Source organism: Aptenodytes forsteri, unplaced genomic scaffold, assembly GCF_000699145.1.
Source record: "Aptenodytes forsteri isolate BGI_AS27 unplaced genomic scaffold, ASM69914v1 Scaffold31, whole genome shotgun sequence".
NCBI lineage: Eukaryota > Metazoa > Chordata > Aves > Sphenisciformes > Spheniscidae > Aptenodytes > Aptenodytes forsteri.
Window position 1 is genome coordinate 499,653 of NW_008794713.1, and position 24,009 is coordinate 523,661.

The 24,009-nt window shown below is 40.8% G+C and overlaps 1 protein-coding gene across 1 annotated transcript in view; it reads left to right on the top strand.

Annotated features, from left to right (window-relative positions):
* ACAA2 (acetyl-CoA acyltransferase 2) overlaps positions 1-18,093 on the top strand; it is a 24,278-nt gene extending 6,185 nt beyond the window's left edge. The window contains exons 2-10 of the mRNA XM_009273832.1: positions 4,111-4,314; positions 6,415-6,543; positions 8,271-8,387; positions 9,811-9,958; positions 11,944-12,119; positions 13,095-13,224; positions 15,488-15,558; positions 16,185-16,339; positions 17,428-18,093. Coding sequence (XP_009272107.1) covers positions 4,111-4,314; positions 6,415-6,543; positions 8,271-8,387; positions 9,811-9,958; positions 11,944-12,119; positions 13,095-13,224; positions 15,488-15,558; positions 16,185-16,339; positions 17,428-17,512 — 1,215 coding nt within the window. The 3' untranslated portion in view covers positions 17,513-18,093. The remainder of the gene's footprint in view (positions 1-4,110; positions 4,315-6,414; positions 6,544-8,270; positions 8,388-9,810; positions 9,959-11,943; positions 12,120-13,094; positions 13,225-15,487; positions 15,559-16,184; positions 16,340-17,427) is intronic.
* Positions 18,094-24,009: the final 5,916 nt, after the last annotated feature.

A 24,009-nucleotide genomic window follows, 5' to 3' on the forward strand; every position in this document is an offset into this window, starting at 1 on the left:
CTGTCCTGCCTGGGATGGCGGGATTGGGCCTCGCCGGGGCAGGCCCAGCCCTGGCCGCAAGGGCGGCCCGGTTGTAGGGGCCCGTAACGCGGGCGGCAGCTCGCGTTGTTCGTCAGAAAATCCAAAATGGAGCCTCTGAAGCCGTTCCTGTCTCTCTGGGGGGTGGGAGGTTCCTCCCCGCTGTCTCGTCCATTATGTGTCAGCATCTGTGCGAGACACAGCTGGAGATAAATGCGACCTTTCAAAAAACACTGAACCGTGTTAGGCGCAGAGGGCGGAGAAGGGGTGCGCGGTGTCGGTCGCAAGCCCCTGTTTTGAGCAAACCTGCAAACCCTTTGCACAACAGAATATCCTGCGTTTGACTTTCTGCAGTGCTTAGGCCAGTTATGGTACAAACCAACCTATAGCAAAGGGTGCGTCTGTATGCCCAATAACTGGCCACGTCTGTGTGCGGTGACTAGAAGCGACGCTCGAAGTGTCAGTGACTGAAAGTTGATTTTGTCACATCCAGCCCCTGCCTGTGTTAGCATAACAGGGCGGGATAAACTCTGTAAGTGCTAACAGTTCCTCAAAGTGTTTTGCGTAAAGAAGTACTTTATGCTCAGCCTGGTTTAAATTTTGTGTTTCTTAAAATGAGATAAATATGCCCTTTAATACCTGATCTTGTTTGAAAACAAAATTGAGATTTATTGAAATAGGGCTTTTTATCTATTTGACAGTGCTTTGCTACTTGACAGACTGTACCTAAATAATAACGTATGTATAAGTCATGGTTTGAGGTTTCAGTGCTGAAAGCCTGTCTAGTCAGCGTTGCAGTAATTCTGTATTGCTCTGCTGAAATGGGTAATACAGAGAGAAGCTTTGCCCATACTTGTTTGGTGTTAGTTTTCTATGCCTGTTTCAGAATCTTCTCTAATCTCTTGCAACAATATTTTTCATACACTGTTCTTGCTCCTTATTTTTTTTGGAGGTTAATGATTGGTTTTTAGGCCTTCAAAATAGGATCTGACAAATATTTTCATACCAAGTGCATTTGAGAAATGTTGGAGGGTTAGAGAATGTTGCAGGCCTATAATAGCAGAACCCCATTTAGCAGCAAGTGGTTAACAAAAACAGATTAAAAGATGTTTTGAATTGAATATTTGATAAGGATTCTTTGCTTTCTAGCCCCAAAAGTTTCCAGATCCCTATGCATTAGGTAGTATTCTGCTCTCATTCAGTGTTTATCACCTTGGAAAATTGCAGAGACTCTGGAAGTCTTGTCATGGTAATGTAGAACATTAACGGGGACTTAAGAAGAGCTGACAAAGGCGGCAGAGTCCTTTCTCACTCAGGATTTCAGCCACCCCAGTGGCCCCTCCTGAAGTTTTGTGGAGGGAGTAGCATTTGTAGATGTGTCTCCAATCAAGCAAAATTAGGCAGGCTCTGGAGTAATATACCCTTAGGGGTATGGCTCTGTGGTCAGTTTAATTCAGCATAACTCAATGCAGGTTGTGCTGCTGCTTCTTCTTCCCTTACTGGTTCAATCCAACCATCTCTCTTAGTCTGGAATTACTGTTCTGTTGAGCAGCCAGAAGGTGAACTGTGTCACAGAACTGATCCAAATGAAAATTAGCCCCTCGTTTTCTGCCGACTCTGGGTTAGTCTTCAGCTACTGCAGTTGTGTGATCTGGTCTCGTTTACACTTTGGCCCCAGGCAGCAGTGAGCAGCCTCTGTGAAAGAGAGAGATGTTGTTATTATTGTGAAAGGAAGGTTTAAGGGCAAAGTTCCATCCTCGCCCCTGGACTGTTTATTTGTAAGGCAACACAGTCTATGTGATTCAGCAAATAATGTGGATAACCAACAACCTGGCCAAAAGGGAGGAGAGCTAGTTCTTTTAAGCAGGTCCCTGAGCTGGTCTGCAGCAAAGCCTTGCAACCAGCTGTGCTGGCACGATTTTGGAGGAGACAGAGGGACAGGAATCAGTGGGCAGGAGGAGTGCTGGCAAGATGAGTGTCAAGGCCTGCTTTGCAGCCGGGAAGATAAGCTTAGGAACATGAGATCATCCTTAAAAGAGCTAAGGGTCTTTTTTTTACAAGCGTTGTTAGCATTTAATGAAGACTCAAACTTAACATTCAATAAATTATTGTTAATACAATACATTTTGGATAGTTAAATGAAAACTACGGGTGTAAATTTAAATCTGTCACCTGAATGCTTAGAAAGTCCAGGAACTACTCCTGGAGTGACTGTGTTGAACACACCCATTTTCCATAAACATAAATCAGTTAAAGCATCCTCACCTTTGTTCAAAAAATTGTAGGGGTTCACATGTTGTGTCTGTTAGTAGTTTTCAGCTTTTTTCGAAAAAATATGTACAACCAGAGTAAAAACTTTTCAGTCAATGGATTAAGAATTGTTTTGGATTAAATTGAATTACTTGCTGGTATCAGCTGAATGATGATTAAATGAAGAGTGAAAACCAATGACGAATATAGCATATACTATGTGTATACAAGGGGTTAGTTCCGAGCATTTGGCGGAACTTTGGTACTTTTCAGCCTCTGAATATACAGAGACCTCGAGAGAGAGAGAGATATTTTTAGTGGCTGTGGTGTTCCCTCTACACTTAAAAACCTCAAGAGTGGGCTTTTTGGATGTATAATAGTTAGCAGCTATTTATTCCTTTGAGGAAATAAATTCTGCTTCTCAGTTTTTGAAGAGTTACTGTGTCAGCACTACATTTTAAGGGAGCAGCAGTAGTGTGCTTAGCAAAGACTTCTTTCTAAGGTCTTCTGGGTACCCCAGAAAGAAGCCCAGGGGCAGCATCAGGGTGTGAGGGTGTTACTCTGTTTTGCTGTCTTCATGGTTTTGAAAGCCACGTTGGTTTTAGCATTCCTCCCTGTCCTTGAAGCTGCAATTCATGCTTAGTCTACTTGGTATTTCCCAGATGATCTTCTGAGCATATGCATTGCCTGTTTCAGATCCCAACATTGCATTCAGGTCCTTGTCAGTGGAGCAAGCTTGACCTTCACCAGTTTGGAAAGCCCTTTTCTGTAAATCACCTGGTCTGGGATCCAAGTACATGAGAGACAGAGGAGCACCCTCTCTCTGACAAACCAGCCAAAGAGTATGGATCGCACGGCCTTTAACAGAAGGCCTGAAAACAGTGTTCATGAGCAGCTTAATGAACAGGCATTTTCATTTGCCTTCATTCTTACATCTGAATATATCCTTCTAGTGTTCCTTAAAATAACTGTGGAGGCTTCATGGCAGCTGTAGAAAAGGGGTGTGTGAGCTCTGTTGTTCAACTGGGGGAAAGTTCACAGGCTGCCTCCCGCTTGTTTCTCACGCAGAAGCAGAGCGCCGCTGTGACGAGCAGTCAGTAGATGTTCGGTTCGGTTCAGAGACAGCTTCTCCCAAGCTGAAATTCATATAGACTACTTCTGGCCAATGCACTTGTATGCATGCGCTTGCACACGTTCTCCTGCCTGTTGAAAACTGGATTTTCTTCTCAGAAACTGAAGACCGATGCTAGTGCAGTTTAGATGGCCTGTGTAATTCTGGAAATACCATGAAGTTTTTGATTAGGGAATGTTTTTCCTCTTAAAGGAATCAAAGATAAAATGCATATAAAAAGATTTTTTGGTTTGCTTTATTGTTTTTTGTTTTTTTTTTATTCTTCGTGAAAACTGTTTCAGAGTATAAGCCACAAATCTGCTGATTTTTCTAGGATGAGGGAATGGTCTCTTTGTTTCTTAAAAGAACTGTTCCTCATCTGATTATTTCACAGGTGTCCACTGTGGGATTTCATGAATGTTACTTTCACGCTTTTAGTACACTAGCGCTGATGTCTGATGTGGTGTGGCAGCCTCCTTTGTCTGCCCAGTATCCAAATTATCTGTTTTTTTCAAGCCTCTTTGTGGAAAAGAGGTATTTCTGGAATCTTCCCAGCTTTTCTTTCTGATCATTAATTCTGCATACCTTCCCAGTCTAAAGTATTGCTATATCGTATGGCTTATTTATCTTGAACTGCGTGGCTTCACATTGTCTATATTTATTTACAAAGCCTCTTGTGAATTTAGGGTGTTATTCAGTTGAGGCTGACTTGGTGATTTTCTGTTTGTTAGACTCTGCACATCTGGATAATTCTTGCTTCTGTTGCAGGTGTATTCATTGTTGCGGCGAAGCGAACTCCTTTCGGGACCTATGGAGGTTTGCTGAAGGACTTCACAGCCACCGATCTGACAGAACACGCTGCTCGAGCTGCGCTGGCTGCTGGCAAGGTCTCTCCTGAGATCATTGACAGTGTCATTGTCGGCAGTGTCATGCAGGTTGGTAGCATGGAAAATTTGCTGGTCAGTGATTATTTCAGTCGTCTCCTTCAGTGTGGTCCTATAGATAGCTACCTCTGCTTTGCAGCCAAGAATAAACCAAAGGGGTGGAAATGGAATGGGTAAGTAGCGATTATAGTGTAGTGTTTCCTGTTCACGTTTAAGGGATGTACCCTGCATGATTTGTGATATTATTGGGAGCAAGGCTTAGCTTTCTTTTTTTGGTACCAAAGGTAGTTTAAAGTAGGACAAGCTGATTTAAAAATGCGGATTCATTGAGCGGTTAGTTGGTAATCCCTGGCACATTTTTCCTATTTTAATGACTTGAGCTGTGGAACTCAAATGATCAGTGAGTTTTCACTGAAATAGATAAATCCCTTTCTTTCTGGAGGCTGTAACTGATTTGAGCCCACTTCCCTTGAGTTTTCTAAATAGAATTTTTTTGAGTGAACATGAGTTTACTTTGAGCTGAAGGGATACATGCCGTGGATTTGGACAATCATAGCTTTTCCAAAGAGCTTGTGGTGTAGATCCTATTGTATGCAGGGCACCAGCATTGCAAAACTGCAATTATCCACGTATCTAGATTAGGGTCTTTGTTTTAGGCAAGACAGCAAAGAGCATTTCTGGTTGGTTTTGGTTTGTATTCTGACTTCACCATTATTAAGGTTAGGCAGCCTTATTTTGCATTGAGTGTTTCAAGGGTGCAGAAGAAAAATACCTGAGAACTTTCATGATAAGTGAACAAACATGCAGTATTCCTTCTTAAGGATTTTCAGCCAAAAGAGTAGCTTTTGGTTATTCTGTCCCCTACAGCTACCATCTCAGCTTCTTTTATTCAACTTTTTAGGTTTTGTAAGAACTGTTTGTGGCCTAAGAAAAAAAATTGCAGCATCCAAATCTCCTGTAATACTTTCACAGAAAAATAGCTTTCTCCTAATAAAAAAAAGGTCTTTTCATGTTGAAATGACATTTCTTTTCCTTTGCATCATATTTCCCCATCCCAATAGATTTTCTTTTTTTAGTTCTGGATTCCTTTTAAATATTATATGATTAAGTTTAAATAACTATGAATGTATGACCATTTTAAACTCCCCTTCTTCAGCAGAAGTGGCTTGATTAAATTTTTTTTTTTCCCCCTGAACTTGCATTGGCAGGTAGCATTGTGCACAGAGCTTTGTCTTTATAATACATATTAGCTTAGGGCATGATCCCCAAGAGCATGAGTGTTCTCTCTGTTTGGAAAAGGTCCATTACAAACCTATAGCAGTGCTGTTAAAATTTTTTATTCTGTACCTGCGCTCGCCATCATCTGCTGACTCAGTAGTTGAAATGCAAAAGCCTCATTATTTTTGTTTCATCTCATGTTGGAGCCTGGTTTATTAAAGGAGCGGGTTCTGAAGCAGGCTGCTCTGTGTGCACTACTTTGCTTTTCAAGTAGAAGTCTGATATAACCATCTTTGAAAAGTTTTGGAGGAATGAGATTTCAATGTTAGAACAGGCCAGTGTCCAATTAGAACAACACAGTTACGAAATTTCACAAGGTGGATATGAAGCAGCAATGGCATCTCCGCATTTTCCACACTGTCTGTTTTTTGGGGGCCTCCCCCTGTTAGTCTGAGGAATTTTAATTTACCTTGAAACAAGTGCTGCTTGCCAGTCAGAATCTGGTCTTATGTCAGTCTGTTGTGTGTATGCTGCTTTGAAAATAAGGGATAAGGGAAAACATAAGACTATTAAGTTGCTGACTTCAGTCTTAACATCTGTAGTCCCGTTTTTGGCCTGATGTCTAGCCTTTACGACACGGAGTTTCTTTAAAACGCGTATTAAGACATTGGTCCTTTTTGATCATATAGGATGGTGTGTTTTTCATGTGAAGCAAAGTGCTTCTTATGACTTCAGATTTCTGTTGAACACACACATATCAGTGATGCAATTACACCATTCTGAGTTTTGAAGTGAAGCAAAGTTATGACTTCAGATTTCTGTTGAACACACGCATATCAGTGATGCAATTACACCATTCTGACTTTCCATCAAGTCTTTTACTTTCCAAAGAAACTAGAGTGTAACAAAACCTCCTGTTTGTTCTGTCTGCAGAGCTCCGCAGATGCGATTTATATTGCAAGACATGTTGGTTTACGTGTGGGAATTCCTGTCCCAGTTCCAGCCCTCACTGTCAACAGACTTTGTGGCTCTGGTTTCCAATCCATTGCCAGTGGATGTCAGGTACAAAGCTCTTTCTTTCTGTATTAGTTGTAACCTTCATCAGACTGTTAACATGAGAGAAGAGACGGGTGTAGAAATGTGTACTTCGTGTTTGGGATGAGTCTTATCATGGATTTTTAGCCACCGCTGGTAGGGACTTCCTATTGCCCTGCATGGTTTTGTGCAAGAGTTCAGCCTCCACAGTGCCATATTTTGTGGTTGGTTTTAAAAATCATCGTTGTAGCTATTTTGAGTTTCATCTAAGGAATGCAGCAAGTGTTAGCCAGTGAAATAGAGCTCAGCTGTGCAATAGTTGCATTCTGTGATCCTGTTTGTATGAATTGGAATTACTGGGCATCAGAACCACAACAGGACGCTTTCATCTTTTGATCATTGTTTATATTCTCACCTAGCTAGCTAGCTAAGCAGCAACTTGTGCTTTTTAAGTGTCTTTTTGTTCAAAGATCTGAACCCTCTCATGGGTTAGATAATTTATAGCGTCATTTCTTCTAAAATAGAATAAAATCACCTTCTCTTTGAGTGGTTGGCCAAAACCACTGAGTAAGATGGTACAGTGGTACAGTGATATTTATTTCATTTGTTCATAGAGATCAGTGGTCTACGACTAGCAGTGGTCTAGACTTTACAAAATTAAAGGGTATTTTATGAATATTTGAGCAAGCACATAGTTGTGGGTTTTTTTTTTTTTAAAGAAGTTCCCATTGCCTAGAGAATTATTTTAGGTCTGATCCTCTAGAGGAAAAATTGTGGAAGACAATGTCGAGTTAAGGTTACATGTTTACAATAATATCCATGTAACTGTTTTTTCTAGTGCTTTCTGCAAAGGCTATACACACGTTAGCCTACACTGAAAAAATCTGGTGGAGAATTTGACCACTTACATTGAAAGTATGGTTGCGAGGTCTTTTCCAAAGATGGCATTTCATCAATGCAGCTAACGTTTCTGTATTTCTCTGGCACACAACAAAGCTGCGGATTCTATTCTGAGCTTCTTAAATGTGCACAAAGTTTTTGGTAACCATAGGGTGCATCTCAGCACATATTACTGCAAATCAGTCGTAGTAATTATTGACTAGTCATCTGAAATGCATATCAAGATAATTTCATCTGCTTCCATTCCAGTACACAAATAACCTTAACTGTCCGAGTGAATCATTTTAAGGAAGCAGAATTTTTGAGTGGTCTGATGGTGCGTTTAGGAATTGGGACTTTTAGGTTCTGTGCGATTTGTCAGTGATGAATTAGTGCGTTTTGGGGGTTTCTTTTGGCAGCCTACCTGGCTAATGTTTTCTAAAATGATGTCCCCTTTTTTTTAGAATCGTAAGGTCTAGTTTCAGGCTTTGAGGTTTAATTTGTGTTCCTTTTGAGAAGATTAGGAGCTCCAAAAAAAAAAAAGTTCAACCACCTGTGAACCTCACCACACAAGCATGCAGATGCGTAATGGCTTTGTCCATCAGTCCTGTCACACGCGTGCACCCATATTCTCTTCCTCCCTCATTGATATAATCATTCCTTGCTGAAAGGAAGAAGAAGGAACACGTAATGAAAGAGGCAGACCCCAATCTTAATAGAAGGGTAAACCCTTCATAAATATACACATGGCTAAGCATGAATTCATTCTCTGTGTGTGGCTTTGTAGGTGACGGGGTCTTTTTCTAAAACAGTTGTTATTGTCTTACAAAACCAGCAAACTAAATCCTAGATCTGTTTTGTTTTTCTGTTAACAGGAAATTTGCCTTAATGACTCAGAAGTTGTTCTGTGTGGTGGAGCTGAAAATATGAGTCAGGCTCCTTATGCAGTTCGAAACATTCGATTTGGAACCAGATTAGGAGCAGAACTCAAGGTCTAGTACTTTTTTTTTACTTTTTCTGTTTCCCTGTGAATAAAGTCATGTTTACACAGCAACGTAAAGTATTGGGCCTGTAGACGCTATATCCTTGCTAATGAAATTACTGGAGATTAGATCCTGATTTAGTTGTCCAAAGCATTTATTCAGTCATTATGAAAACAGTAGGTTCAGGCAATTTTGTTAAGCATGCCAGTTTTCTAACTTTTCCAAAACTATCTTTGAACTCCTGTTCCATGTTAAACATATCAATAAACTCTTAGACACAAAACTTAGTTCACTTGGTACCTCCCATCAAAGTACTGTATATAATATAAAAAATTTTCTGATGTCAGAGGCAGTGAAATAGAGGCATACAAAGTTTAGGTGAAGCTAGTAAGGCTAGCAATGGGTAGATAGACTGGTAAAAGACATGTATACCTCCAAGTTGTAAGCATTTTAAAAATGGTAAATTGAAAATAAATCCATTGACAGAGAAATTATTTTTACATTATCTCCTGAAGATATATCCTTAGTGAATACTGTAGGAAATTTGGAGCAGGATCCAGTTCTGCTCTGATGATTACCATTTATTCAGTGTGTCATAACCAACATCAAAATGCTAAATTGGGGTATTTCAGTGTTTCAGCCCTTTGGTTTTTTCTACGCTGTTTTTCCATTATGACGATGGTGAACATGAGGTATGCTTGACTCTGTTCTGTGAATCTGGTGCGGCACTGTTGACTGAGCCTCAGTACCTACGGGGAACACCTTCACAGGGTTGCTGATGACACTGAGTCTCCGTAGGTGCCACTGGGTTCTTACCATGAAGATAGTTGAATTGTACAGTTGCAGGTGAATGAGTGATTTATCTTGCGGAACTTTACTGGTGACAGAGAGGTGACAAAACCCATCTGGACTGCCTTTATCAGGTTAAGTGAAGTTAGACTTGCGTATTTTCTCACCTGAGATGTTTTACCCACAGAAACCTTTGACTCAAGTAAGGTTATTTTACTTGGCAGTAGAGAGAGAGCCGAAGAATCGGTAGGCTGCTATGCCTTTTCAGTTCCTCACCTGTCCTTCTTGGTAACCAGAAAGACAGGTGTGTTTTCTCACAGGTCTCTAATAAATAATTCATGAAGCAGTGAAATATGTTGAAATGCTAAGAACCATAGGCTTTTCCCAAACCTCTCAGGGCCACATATGAGCGGAAAGAACCACACTAGAGCACAACGTAGATTAACTAAAATAATACACAAGAACTTGCATACTGTTTTGCAGTGTGTTTGTTCTAATTTAAATAAAGTATCTGTAGGTAACCTGAGTTAATTTTACAAAGAGATGTTAGTTTCCAAGTGGCTGCTGAATAATTAGAAACTGTCAATAATAAATGTTAATATTGCAGTGCTTTATAATTTTCTTTTCATAATGTTCCATGCAGTTGGAAGACACACTGTGGGAAGGTCTAACAGATACGCATGTTAAAATACCTATGGCAGTTACAGCTGAAAATCTGGCTGCAAAATACAACATCACGCGAGAGGACTGTGACCGATACGCATTCAAAACGCAACAGAGATGCAAAGCTGGTTAGTAAATTTAGGAATGGAAGCGTTTATATGATACCAGTTTCAAATCTAGTCAGTTTTTAGCATCGATTCAAAGTATTTTTAAGTTTTGTGTAGCTCATGCATCTTGGTGTAATTTGTCTTTTGATTTGCGGATACTGTAATTCATGCTTTTGTTTGCCCTGTGATACAAGTAGCCCACTCCCTAGGGGGTTTGACTTTGAATATACCGAGTCAGGTGTTGTGCCTATCAGCAGGTTAAGTAAGGAGCCCCTTTCCACTGGCTTGCTGCGTCTTCCTAGTGGACATTCAGTAGCTGTTCAGGCCTGTCACGTGTCACCTCCTGCCTGAACAGGATCCATGTTCATGAATGTAGCTTGCTGGCGCGCCTTTTGGTGGGGTGCCTTGCCTTTGTCTTCCCTGCAGCAGAGCAGCGTTGCCCCAGGCATGCCTGACTCCTCTCCTTTCTTTCCGCTTCACTGCAGAGCAGTCCTCTCCCACAGCGACCCACACCCTTCTTGCATGCCAGCATGTGCTATAACTGATCTAAATCCTTTTTCTTCCTTTTGCAAATCATACGCTAGTCTACAACCCTTGGACAGTTAGAGAAGATGGAATCTGAAGAGGGGATATTTGTTCAGGACCTGCATTTAAACTGTTCTCTGGCTGGTTTACATGCCAAAGCCATAATTCAGAGGCATGGGGTTACTGTGACATTGATTGATAATGTCAACAGGATGGTAGGCCAAAAGCCAGTAGAATGTGTAGTGGTCGTCCTGGGGCTTCAACATACATTGCAATCCAAAGGTGAACATAAGAAGCAAAGATCTCAGCATACTTTTAGATTCTAATGATGGTGCTTTTTAACAGCTGCTGCTCTCGAAGGAAGATTTTGTGGGTTTTTTTCAGTGGGTGTAGCAGTGCTTTTTGTAACTTTTCTCGGTTGTGTGTTACCTTCCCTGCTGATCTTGTTAGCTAACTCCTGTCATTCCTGGAGCCTTTTTTAGAAACTGCACCCCTGAAGAGGCTTTTGCTTCTTTCTTGTTTCCTAGGATTTTGCTTTGCTGTTTTTATTTCTGCTTGTTATGACCAGCTCATCTTATTCCACACTAAAGAGAGAGTCCTGGGGCTAATCAGGAAAGAAAAAGATGTTGTAGAATTTACTGAGAAAGTTCAGAGGTAGCTAAAAAACATCAGCTCTGGCAATTTCAGTGTCTTAGTTTTAAATCCCTTAGGGTTGCATTTGTGGAATGATTTGAAGTGGCTGGGAGTCTTGGTTCAGTTTTGGGAGATGGGAGTTGTTTTGTTTTTAAATCAAATATGTTCAGATCAACGTTGTGGACACAAAAGGTAGCATTTAGTTGCCTGAATATTGGCATCTAATGTCATCTTAGGTGGTGTGGCCAGATGCTCTTACAGGCATCTTAGATACCTACAATGCCTTGAATTGTCTCAGGTTGTTTAGGCAGCTGAATCGCGTTCTAAGATTGTGACTTGACTGTGAGATGCTGTGGAGGAGCAGCTTGAACAGGATTGTAATTGTTAAACAATAGCTGATGTTGATTATCAACAGAGAAAATGTGGCTCAGGATTTTTTTCACATTCCTCTCTGAGTGAGATTTACAGCTTCTTGGCCCTCTGATAAGTGACAGAGCTGTAGAATAAAGCAACAATACAGGGGGATGTGTACCAAAAGTAAATCTAGTGGTTAAAAAAAAAAGAGTTCAGTTATTTAAAGCTGAAATAACACTTTAATATTTGAGACTTTCTTTGGAGAAGTTTGAGAACGTACTTGTAGAGTTTTTGCCCAGTTTCTAAAAAAACAAACAATAAAACACCAACCAGCCTATGTAAACAAAAAAAAAGCATAAACAGTACTGTCCCTGAGCTCTTCGTTAAAATAGAGCAAAAGTTGTGTGCACATGAAAATAGGATTATTGGTCATGCTGCGCAATCATCTTGATATTTTTATCAGAGTCCTTTTATTTTCCTTTTTGTGGTTGCAGCTCATGATGCTGGTTACTTTAATGCTGAGATGGCACCAATTGAAGTGAAAACAAAAAAGGGGAAAGAAAGCATGCAAAAGGACGAGCACCCAAAACCCCAGACCACTCTGGAACAATTGGCAAAACTCCCGTCTATCTTTAAAAAGGATGGAACGGTGACTGCTGGGAATGCTTCAGTGAGTACGTCAAAGCCTTGGGTTGTGAAAGTGTCACCTCTAAGGTTCTCCAGCTTTATTGTCACTGTATTTATGTCTCACTGAGCCACCTTTGGCTGTCAGCGGTGTCTCCTGACGAAAATGATTTCTAGTTCTGTAATTGAATGCCCCTGGTTGACTGTTCCAGCCCCAAGATGGCAGGGGATCCTTCAGTCTGCTCCTATGTCCTAAAATTTGGTTCTGTGGCTTGTCACTGTTCTTTTAGTGAGGCATTAACTCGCTCATCAGCCTTGGATTATGCAGTTGATAACCTGCAGCAGCTGTGTAGAATTAGCCATTCTCCTTTCTTTTGGGGGCAATGATTACTGAACATTTGCTTTACAAATCATGCATTGTATTAGTGGGCATGCTGCTGCTGCTCATCTTTGTACCACAATTAGTATCCTCTCTAGTCCAAACCACATTTTACTCTTACCCAGAGTAGACTGGGTGCTTAGCAGCATGTCATTACGGACTGTTCCTCTTACAGTCATTATCTTAAATCAATTGATTAATGTTCTTTGGGCCAGAAGGACCACTGTGATCATAAAATCTGAATTCCTGCCTAAAATAGATCATAGCCACAGTAAGTATGGGTGTCTGTAAAGTATCTTTTATAATTAATAGTACATACATTATCCAATATTAATAGTGTTCTTGCAAGTCTACAGAATGATGTTTCCAGTGTAAGGGAGACTTTAAGTGGCAAAAGTGTATTTTACTTTTCTAAAACATTGAAATTAATTTAACATCTATATTTAACTTTCTTTCACAGGCCACAGAACAGTGAAAGATTGTGGTTTGTTGTTTTGAATGAACACTAATACAATTGTCTGTTAAGTGTTAATAATAGTGTCTTGGACTCAAGCTTTTTTTGAGGGGCATATTTAGTTTAAAGTGTGGGGTTGTTTTGTTTGTATTTTCTCCACTAAGAATGCTTTTCTCTCTTACTGCAAGGGGGTGTGTGATGGAGCTGGTGCAGTCATCGTTGCCAGCGAATCAGCACTTAAAAAGCACAGTCTTACTCCTCTGGCAAGAGTAGTAGCCTATCACTCAGCTGGCTGTGACCCTTCCATAATGGGCATTGGTAAGTTGCAATAAAGCGCATTATTTTACAGCATCAAGCAGCATTAAAATATTCTTGCGTTGGGCATTCTAAAGGAAAGAAAGGGAGGCTGCAGTGGTGAGTCTGCTGGCTCTGAAGACATTTGTGTGGCTTACTGCAGCGAGACTGTCCGTTCCACTGCTTCAGTCCATCCCTCTCATGCAGAGAGACTGACTTACCCCTCAGTTTGGCTGAAGGGGGATGTCTGGTGCCTGACCTATAGCATTAGCACTGAACTATAGTCCCCCAGACACCTTTTTTTCTTTTTTTTTTTTTTTTTTTTTTCATTTTTACTCTCTCTGTTAGTAAGTCAAGAAAATAGGCACTCTCAATTTTTTTAAAGCCAGTTTTCTCCTGAAATTCATTTTAGTTTCCTGTAAGCTTTAAATCCCATTATTAAATGTGTAAGTATGAGTTGTCTTCCTCACCTCTTGCTGACGGAGTATTGGCTATGTGTACCCCTTTCAGCAGTTACTCAGTTGCTCAAGCTAAGATCGGATTCCAGGATACACATCCGTTCAGGTGTTATTTTGGCAAACCAACTACTTCTCTTTTTTGTTAGTCCCATATTTTATGCTTCCTAATCAAGTAGCTGTTAACGCAAACAAACCCTCAAAGCCAATCCAGACATCCCAGGATTTTTCCCTTCTGTTTAGTTTGTAGACAGCATTGTATCCCAGCATCACTTTTCCTTTCTGCCATTCTGTTCAGAGAGATCATTATTGACTGCTTCCATGTGTCAGTAGAAATGCAAATGAATCATTGTCGGATTTCTTTTCTTGATCGGACTATCTGACTAACGCAGCCTTCAAAGCAAATGTAGAGGGAGGGTTTCTTTCGCTAGACTTCATGCTGTCATTGTGCTTTCTAAATTAGCCCTTTCTTTCTAGGTCAGGCAACTCTTTTAGCTTGTTTAAAAACTTCATAAATCATACGGAGAAACAGTTAGTATCCCAACTCCTTAACACCACAGCTTGTCCCCAGCAACTCAAAAAGACCAGATGAGATTCATCGACATGACAGCAACAGGTCTGAGAACAGGAGCTCAGACTGAGCAACTGCCCTTTCACATACTGATAGTGATAGGGAGTCCTGCCTCACAATGTCTAGTGAGAAAATTCATTATTTAAAAAAAAAAAAAGAGAGGGAGAGAGGGGGGGGAAAAGTCTACTTGGCTGTCATTAATGGTCTTTGCATTGTCCACATGAGACCCTCCCATTACTCTCACACGTAACGGGCATACTAAAATCCGTCCGTAATGAGATGCATTTAGAGTCTAGTATTAAGCCGCCTGAGGCTTTCTAATAATCCATTGAACTTTGAACTGGGCCCTTCTTTTAATTTTTCTGTCTCTTCAGTCATTTACTTATTTTTATGTTTTTTATTCTTTGAGCTACGAGTTTTCAGCACCATTTTTTGGTAGTGAGATAGCATTTAGGATTGTTAACATTTTAGGATTGGGTTTTTTTGTCTAATGATCAGCTGCCATCTAACATCTCAGTATCTTTGTCCTACAAGCACGTACCTAATTAGCCCTTTCAAATTCTCTTTGAGTGTCTCTTTCCTTAGGTAGCTGTGCTTTGAGATTAATCTCCGCTAGTGGATTATACTAGGTCGCAGATGTCAGCTTTCTTCCAGAGAAGATTTATTGCCAAACTCTGTAATATTCTCAAAAACAATCTTACTGTCTTCAATTGGCTGGGACCTGGGTCCAAGGGTACATTTTATTCTTAGGTTTTTTGACTAGAAGATTCTCAGGTAAATTAGTTATAAGTATTGTTGTTTTAATATAAACACGTGACCAGCAAACTCTAGAACAGCCTGCCTTTTTCTTTTTTGTATACCTGGAGGCTGCAAGTTGTGAGGAAAGAATAAGCTGAACTAAGAGTACTGGGAAGGAGAATGCCTCAAAACTGTCGTGAAGTTGTTTTATTTGGCTGGGGACTGTCAGTTCTCTTGACTTGAAAGCTATGCGTGTGTTTACCAACATAGCTGTGCACTATGTGTCACTCCTAACTTCCCCTGGCAGTGTGTTGAGAAGGCTGCCAAACAGTTTTGAGATTTAGGAGTTCTCTTACCACCTAATAAAGCAGGTGAGTGGCATATCAGAATTCATTGGCTGCACAGAGGCTCATGGGAGGGGAGCTGATGAGGCTTTACGAAGCTATCCTATGTATAACATGTTTATAAGCCTTTATTTATTTATTTATTTATTTAACTAACTGTGCATACAATTTCCAAATAGGCCCTGTACCTGCAATTACCGAGGTTCTGAAGAAAGCAGGATTGACCCTGAAAGACATGGATTTGGTAGAGGTAAGGAGTTTTAACATGAACAGTGAGGTTACTCCTGATCTTTTTAGCAGAAACATTCCACTCATGTAGCCCGTCATCACAAGGTAGGTGTTTCCGCATGCCTGGAGCCCACCTGACTCACCTCGCCTGCCTGACCTCTATCCATCTAGTTTCTACCACACAGTTGCACAGTCATTACAAAAATCTCAGGCACGTGGAAATTGAAAACGGTGTGATAGCATTCCATGGAAAAAAATATCCTCATGTGACATGAGGTTTTACTCTGTTGGCTGGACTGTTAATGTTTTAAGTTAGTCACGCTTCTCCATTTGTGAAGAAGGCCATTTTTTGTCAGAGCAATAGGCTCTTCATGAACACATTGCATCAGAATATACCACGCCTTTTTTTTATAAAATATACTACATACTTGCTTTGTATCACATGTGCCAGAAGGATTTGAATTTCCATTGGGTTGGCCTGACAATTTGTATGTTGTCTGAGTACGCTTTTAGAAACACAATGTTTTTCTCAATCAAAATGACCTGGAGAAGAAGCACACCTCATTTAATCTTGTGTGCAGACATTCTGCTGAAAGCTTGTGTGGAAAGTCGGACACGAACAGTTGTATTGTTTCTCTGATGTTTTAGGTGAATGAGGCATTTGCACCTCAGTATCTAGCTGTCGAAAAAGTTTTGGGCCTTGACCCTGAAAAAACCAATGTCAACGGAGGTGCCATCGCTATAGGTCATCCTTTGGGTGCTTCAGGATCACGGATCACAGCTCATCTGGTTCATGAATTAAGGTATGTACGTAGCTGATAGCTGCTGGTCGTGAATGCAATGCTTGATGTATTTACACCTGCAAAAGATTTTTAGTATGGATACTGTGTGACTAAAATCTTCCAGTCTGCTGACTTAAAACTCTCCACACCGAAGCGTACCGCTTTCCGTACAAATTTGTTACCTTTGTGCTGTAGTCCAGGTCCTGCAGCTTACCTCTTATTCCATTCTGTTGTCATTACAGGATTTTCTGCTTCCTCTAGATCTGATCCAAGCCCGCAGTAGTCAGTGGGAAGGTTTCCTTTATTGAAATGGCCTTTGAGCAAAGTCTGTTCTTTTCTTAACAGCATCCATTTAAAAGGCTTTGTCATCACCACCTTTCTCCTTTGGTCCATTTTCAGAAATTTTGACTCTTTTGGCTTGCTTGATATGCTTAGCACCATTTTAATCTGAATTTTCTTTTTTCTTCCCCCCCCCCCCTCAGGGCAGAGATCACTGTATCTTTTTGCTTGTACTTGCAACACTATATTAGTGTTCAGCCATAAAGCCTCAGTTAATTTGCACCTTGCAGAAAACTGTTTCTTGGAGTGTGACTGTAGAAAACTCAGCTTTTACAAACTACCTTGGCAATAAAATTCTATTTTACTTATGCCATTTTTATTATGTGTTGAAACCACAAGTGTCCCGTAATGTCATTCCTTACCATTTTGTATTCCTAAAAACAATATAACGTACCGTCTTTTACATGGTAAAAGACTCAGACCTGCAACTCCTTGGTTTTCTACAGAAATATTTCAACATCAGTTGAGGCTTCATGATATATTTCTAGGAAAAGAAGAACATACACATTCTAAAACGTCATCTTTAGTAGTACCTAGTTGATAGCTAGTTTCCTTTCATAAAATCAGGACAACAGCTACTATGGTTTCATAAATGTAAATAATTTGCACTGTAATTTTTTCTGTACAGGCGTCGTGGCGGCAAATATGCAGTTGGGTCAGCTTGCATTGGCGGGGGGGGGGGATAGCTAGTTTCCTTTCATAAAATCAGGACAACAGCTACTATGGTTTCATAAATGTAAATAATTTGCACTGTAATTTTTTCTGTACAGGCGTCGTGGCGGCAAATATGCAGTTGGGTCAGCTTGCATTGGCGGTGGTCAAGGTATTGCTCTCATCATTGAGAACACAGCCTGAGAGATTATGGAGACTGCAGTGTTGCCCGAATTACTAATTCCCTGAGAAACTTCTGCCTTTTGTGACAATAAAGCATCACTACCTGCCTTCGTTTTGTGCCATTCCTGCAAGGTAAAGGAATAGCTGAGAAGTCTGAATTCTGAACAAAAAGATTCATTAATGTCTTTCTAACTAAAGGAAGTGTAACGTCAATATAATTTCACACTGATTAAGTATTTTCTGAAAGCCTCTTTTCAGTCAAAGTTAATGTATTTCTGTAGGCAAAATTCTTTTCATTTCCTGAGGAAATTGCTTGTCAAACTTTCACCAAACCTGCCTTAAAATAGCAGTCAGTGCAGCTTTTTAAGCAAGTATTGCTTAAACTATTCTTATTTCAGCTACTGCTGCTGTCTGGCACATGTGCCTTTTTTTATCATCAGGAAATGTGAAAATTTAATTGGAAACCTTCTGAAGTATATACTGTTTGCAGATTGATGGCTGTAACCTGTACCCTGCTGTTTTGCAAGGGAAAAGAAAATGAGCGAAAGCTGAAATTCCCATTGTGCCTCCCAAAAGAACAATAAATATGACAGAAAAAAGGGCATGGTGTTCATTTGTTTGTTTATTTTAAAAGTCAATCACTGTGAGAATTGTTACTTTTGGTAAGTCAGTGTTTGTTTTCGGAGAGACTGTTTTTCCTGACCGAGAAATAACTGGTGTTTACAAGGTAGTTTCTAGGGAACTCTAGCAAATCTGCCAGCCTTCCAAGAAGCGGGGTAGTTGCATCTAACTGTGTTGCTGCATGGTAACTACATAGATACAGCAACTCATTTCTTAGCTTCCTCTGATAGTATCACCTGTATCTCTTGGATCACTTAATGCGGGGCTGTTCTTAGCGAATTTGAGAGGTGCACGTCTGAGCAAGTTGTCTTGCCTCTCACAGGCAGTGGAGTTGAAGTTATGAATCATTTGACATAATGTACATGACGTTTGGATGAAACGAGATCTCCATTGACTATACTCACTGAAGTCCTCTAGGCTCGCTGTACTGTCAAGAGCAACTTGCAGCTTGCTCTGATGTAGATGCCTACAGTAGATACTCAGTTAGTTGAATGGATCCATGTCAGAGACGGCACGCACTTCTCCATAGCCTGTACTGTGCTACATAGACTAAAATAGTAGCAGACTTCAGCCTTTACTCTTTCTCATCCTCTGTCCACTGTCAAAATACTGCTTATCTACTTCTTGTCCCTCCACTGCCGTGAGCTGTGATGATTGTGAAAGATGGAACGTTATTCAAAACCTGGCTGCCTAGCCTAGCAAGAAATGCAGGTCAAGGCAAGTATTGTTACAACTGGTGGATAACAGTTGAAGTATGCTGATCACCGTTCGTGGGGGTTTTATGGATGCAGTGTCTTTAATGACTGTAGAAATATTTAGCGCTGTTTATATGGATTCAAAAAAACCCAGCTGCCGTGAGGCAGCAAACCAGATGTTCATCTAACGCAGTATCTGTTTTCCTCTTTCTACTGTATCTTAGTAAGTTAGGGTTACTGGGGTTTCTCTGTTCAAGATACAGTTGCCACGTGGATTTTATAAAGCAGGATGTTTTCTATTCTTAGTTCCTTCCATAATAACCAATAACTAATTCCCTCTTCCTTCATGACTGTGGATAATCACTGAACTCTTATTTTCAGAGAACTGGCCGCAGTTTTTCCAAGATCTCATCCCTGTGTAGTAACAGTTCTTTCAGAGCTCATCACTGTGTAGGTACAGTAAAGAATAATCCCCTTCGTGCACTTTATTTTGCACATAATGTTTCATTTCCCCCTTTTATCACTCAGTTTTTTGAGATCCACGTGTAATTGTAGCTGTGTTTTGAATTTGGTCATCCTGAATAATTGTGTCTTTTTTCTGCAAAATGCATCGTGATGTCCACCTCATTTTCCAGATAACTTATGAACATGTTATCAGCACGGATGATTGTACATCCTGCTAGTAACCTTTCTTTGCTGTGTGAGCCAACTGCTTGTTCCCATACCATTCCACTTTTATCCTGTTCACGTCCTGTCAGAGCCTCTGATGAGGGGCTTTGTCACACTGGAGTGGAACAGTGAAATCCTGTCCCATGAAGTTATTGGGACTTAATGTATTGCACTTCTGATACATGCAACTTCTTCCACAACTTCCAGGCCTTAAAGTTCAGTGTCTGCTTTCAGGGGCAGTAAGGGAAAATGCTCTTGTTTTGGGAGTAAATTTAATTACTTTTTGCCTGTCTGTGGTCTCAGGTTGCAGTGTCTGGTGGTATAAACATTCCCTCTAAAGGATGACAAGTTCAGTTTGGTCAGGGAGAATGCAATCACTTCTTTAGGTTTAAAACCAACCTAGGTGTTCTGGTTAGGGTGAGTTATGTGTGGATTGTCCAAACGTGCTTCTGCTCTCTGTTGCCCATTTGAAGTGTGGCTGCTTTGTTAGGCTGCTGCCAAAAGGGGTCCTTTGTGTCAATTAAACCGTTAAATACACAGAGCATTGGCAATCGCTCTGTGTAGACTACCAGTCGTCAAGTGAGTTGCCAGTGACTTTGTCTCCAGGGGGAAGCCCTTCTTCTGAAAGGTGCATGGATGCTCTGGGTTTTGGGGGAGTACACTGCATTCCTCTTCTGTAGTTCCCGATTTCACTTTTAAGCCTAGAGCGTGGTATTCCCAGAAGTGCAAAACCAGGTCCTGTGCTCCAGTCTGCTGTGCTTCAACATACTGTTTTTTTCTTACCAAGTTATTATTAAAGATGAGCACAAGCATTGCTACTTGATTCCTGAGCCAATCTTCCACAATACATAGGGGTGCCTAGCCTTGAGGATTTGGCCTGAGCCTGTCTTTACTAGCAAGTCCAATCATTTATTACAGAATAACAGCAGTAGTATCTGATCCTTGTACATCATTCCAAAGTATGTTCTCCAGTTCCCCAGATATAACAATGGTAGAACTGTGTTTCTGCCTTTGGGAAATGAAGACATCTTACTGAGAGCAATCTAGATTAGGGGAATTTAATAGTGTCCTGGAAGGAGCAGAGGATACAGAAGAAATGTGTTAGATTTTAGAGGGATAATTACATACATTGATCGTACCAAGTGCATACTTTTTTTTTCTTTTTAGGCTCAGGTGTATTCTTTATTTTTGTAGATAATAGAGTAGACTCTATTATACACTATAATGAAAATGTTGATTTTGTCTTTCTTGAAATGCGTGAGAAAAGAAAGCGCTTGTGGAAAGTATTCATTGCCCGCGTAAAGCTGTGCGGTATTGACTCATAAATGTAGATGTAGCTTTCTACCGCTGGGTGGTGCGTTTTAAACGCCCTGCAGATCTCGCTGTATTACAAAGGCGTTTGTCCTCCGTGTAGTAGCACAGCTTTTCTCCTAAGTGCATGCTAGGTTGACCTTGAAACTGAATCACCCACAATTTCAGGTCCCGTTTCTCCTTTTGTGGTTTTTAAACAGGCAGGTGCCGTGATACCAGCACATCTTTGCTGCTGTGCGCCCCAGAGTCTTTGGTGCCTCTTGATTTCAAGTGGGTTAGAAAGCATTTGATGTTTTACAGAGTGGGTTCCAACGGCAATTTGAAAGGACTTGTTCAAGATGATGACTGAAGTACTATATCTGACAGAAGACAAAGAAGAGAATAGATATGATTCCTTGGTCCAGAAAAAAGCTATTAAACCTTAATCCTAAGTAAGTGTGTGTGAGGGAGAGAGGGGGAAGGTGCAGAGACCTGATAGACATAGACTTACCTGTTGCACTCCTTTCTGCATTATATATAAGCAGTTCTGTTATGCTTCTAGTGGAGCTCCAGTAATTAAGACGGGATGTTGTGTAGCATTCTATAAAAAAAAAAAAAAAATTAAATCTCGAAGCTGCTAAAGTGCACAATTTCAGGCAAGTCCCACCTCATTGTGAGAGTATTTCTACTAAGCTCTTCCTCAATCTGTAAATCCAGACGTTTTCCATCTGTGTGATGCTGTTAAGCTGGGCAGGGCTCTGTCTCGCCTCTCCACGCAGCAGAGTCCATGTCTGACTGGGTCAGCTGGATGCTGCACAGGGATGCTGAGGGGGATTAGAGGGGAAATGAATCCTTCCGAGAGTTCACAAGCTAAGGGTTTAGTAACGGGGGGGCAGTTTCCCTCTTCTGAAAACAGCTACCAGGAACTAGTGCTAGTGATGTCTTTGCTGACTTAGGTACACTTACATGAAAAATTAAATTGAAATGAACAGGTAGATTGGAGCATGATTGTTAATTTTAGTTTTATAATGGATAAGTATTTCTTGTGGAAGGTGAGTTAAGATAAAAAGGTAACATTTTTGAGCTTAGTTAAGGCTGCTGTTTGATAACAAATCCAGCTGTAGGGCTAGTAATGCCAGGTCAAAATGCCATAGCCATAGGAATTGCAGGGCAGATCAGGTGTAAGCTCAGGCCGCTAATCCACAGCTATTTGAAATTGTCAGCATGATAAATTCATCCTGGCAGGTATTAACCCAGAGCAGCTATTGTTTTTCCTTTGGTGGTCATGCTCTTACTCTGATTCAGCAGGAGCAGGGCTGTATGTTCACACCCTACCTGGGCTGAATCTATTTTCTGAGAGATCAGGAATTGCCCAAATGTGGCATTAATGATTGTGAAACCACAGCTTTAATCTCCTTGAAAATCAGTGAGACAGTGAGCTGTTGCACAGAAGCTTAAGACAGCAAGCTCAGGGACAGTTAACGTGCCAGTCCGTGGAGAGATTGTGGTACCTGACCTAGACACCAACAGCAGGCAGACCGAATTCCTGCCCGTGGTGGTGGTGGTGGAGGGGGGCAGAGCCTGGCCGTGCTGCGCTGCCATCAGGCTGGGTGGTTCATTGCTGTCCCAAACACAGGTGTCACAGCAGGTCCTCTGCATTAGCCCCAGGCCACTTAGATACTTCTGATTTTAATTTTTTTTTTGCTTCTGTGAGCCAAACCCTCTGAACTATGGGGGAGGAAGAAGCAGGAAGGGTTTTGGGGCTTTTATTTTTTGTGTTGCTGCCTGGTAACCTATGTGAAATGTTTATCCTTCCTGTTACTAACTAATCAGTTAATGGAGCTTGGAAACACCATCTGACTACATCTCAAAGGAAAACTCACCCGAGAAGTTTTACTTTGAGAGATCTTAACATTGGCAGCAAGCTGGAGCTCAGAATTTTTATGGTGTTAGGTTCTTCTGCAAGTTCCTTGCAGTACTGTATCCAAACACATTTCTTCAGCGTTGAGCGAATGTCTTCTGTTTTCACACATTTTCTCTAGCAGTGTATTTATTATAGCTGTTGCCAGGGAGGGGGAAAAAAAAAATCTTAATCCCTCTTTATAAACATTTAGCTCTAGTATAAGATACACATGATAAAATTATTGGGCTTTTTGGTTTGCTTGTAAGAATATTTTACACTTACAATGTTTTTCCCCTCTGCTGTGGTTATTTATAAATAGAGATTTTTCAGGACTTGAAAAGGGATTTGTAAAATCTAGAAAGAATGTGAAGCAGAAGACAGTGTAATTTAAACACAGAAGGGAGAACTTAAGAGATGGCAAGGCATTGAGAAGTTGTATTTACTGGACCTCTCGTCATTGAATTGACCATCAAACAACTAATTTTCAGGAGGTTTTTTCTCAAACTCAACAAGGCTAAAGTTTCTCACCTAGGCAAAACTAAAGTTATGCTCTTTTTAAGAAAAAGCGTGCTCACCAGACTCCAGAAACTTCTAAATCATGTTTTAAGAGTAATAATAAAACTATGAGATTCAGCAAATCTACAGTTGGTAGAATGGTAACAATTTGACTAATTTGGAGAAAAGCATGTAAGGTTGTGGTGAACAAAAAGCAGAACTCGGCATTTATGACTACTACTCCAACAGTGGCAAGTGTCAGTCTTCAAATACTGAAGATGCAGGGAAAGGTAGTAAGGAAGTAGAGAATGGAATAGATTGAGTATGAAGTAGAGTATGGAGTAGATTGAGGTTGAGGGAAAGGGCGAGTGTGGATATGAACCAAAAACTCACCATGGCAGGTGTTGAACACAGAAGGAAACTACCCTACACAAACTCCGGTATTTATGCATTACTCCTATTTCTAAAAAAAAAAAAAAGTGAGATTCAGGTGCTGTACACAAGGACCAGGGATGTCCTGTCTCTGGTCTCTGTACCTATAGCATTACATCCGAGCGATTGGGAACCCCAGGTCCTGGTGCTCTGTGCAGAAGTGTGTGCATTAGGCTCTTTGCTTCAGGGGAAAGCTGTGATCAGCTATGTACCCGAGCATAAGCCTGGTGTCAGTGTGTGATTAGTCTCACTGAATCTAGTAGAATAGAATAGAATAGACTATTTCAGCTGGAAGGGACCTGCAACCATCACCTAGTCCAACTGCCTGACCACTTCAGGGCTGACCAAACGTTAAAGCATGTTGTTAAGGGCATTGTCCAAATGCCTCTTAAACACTGACAGGCTTGGGGCAC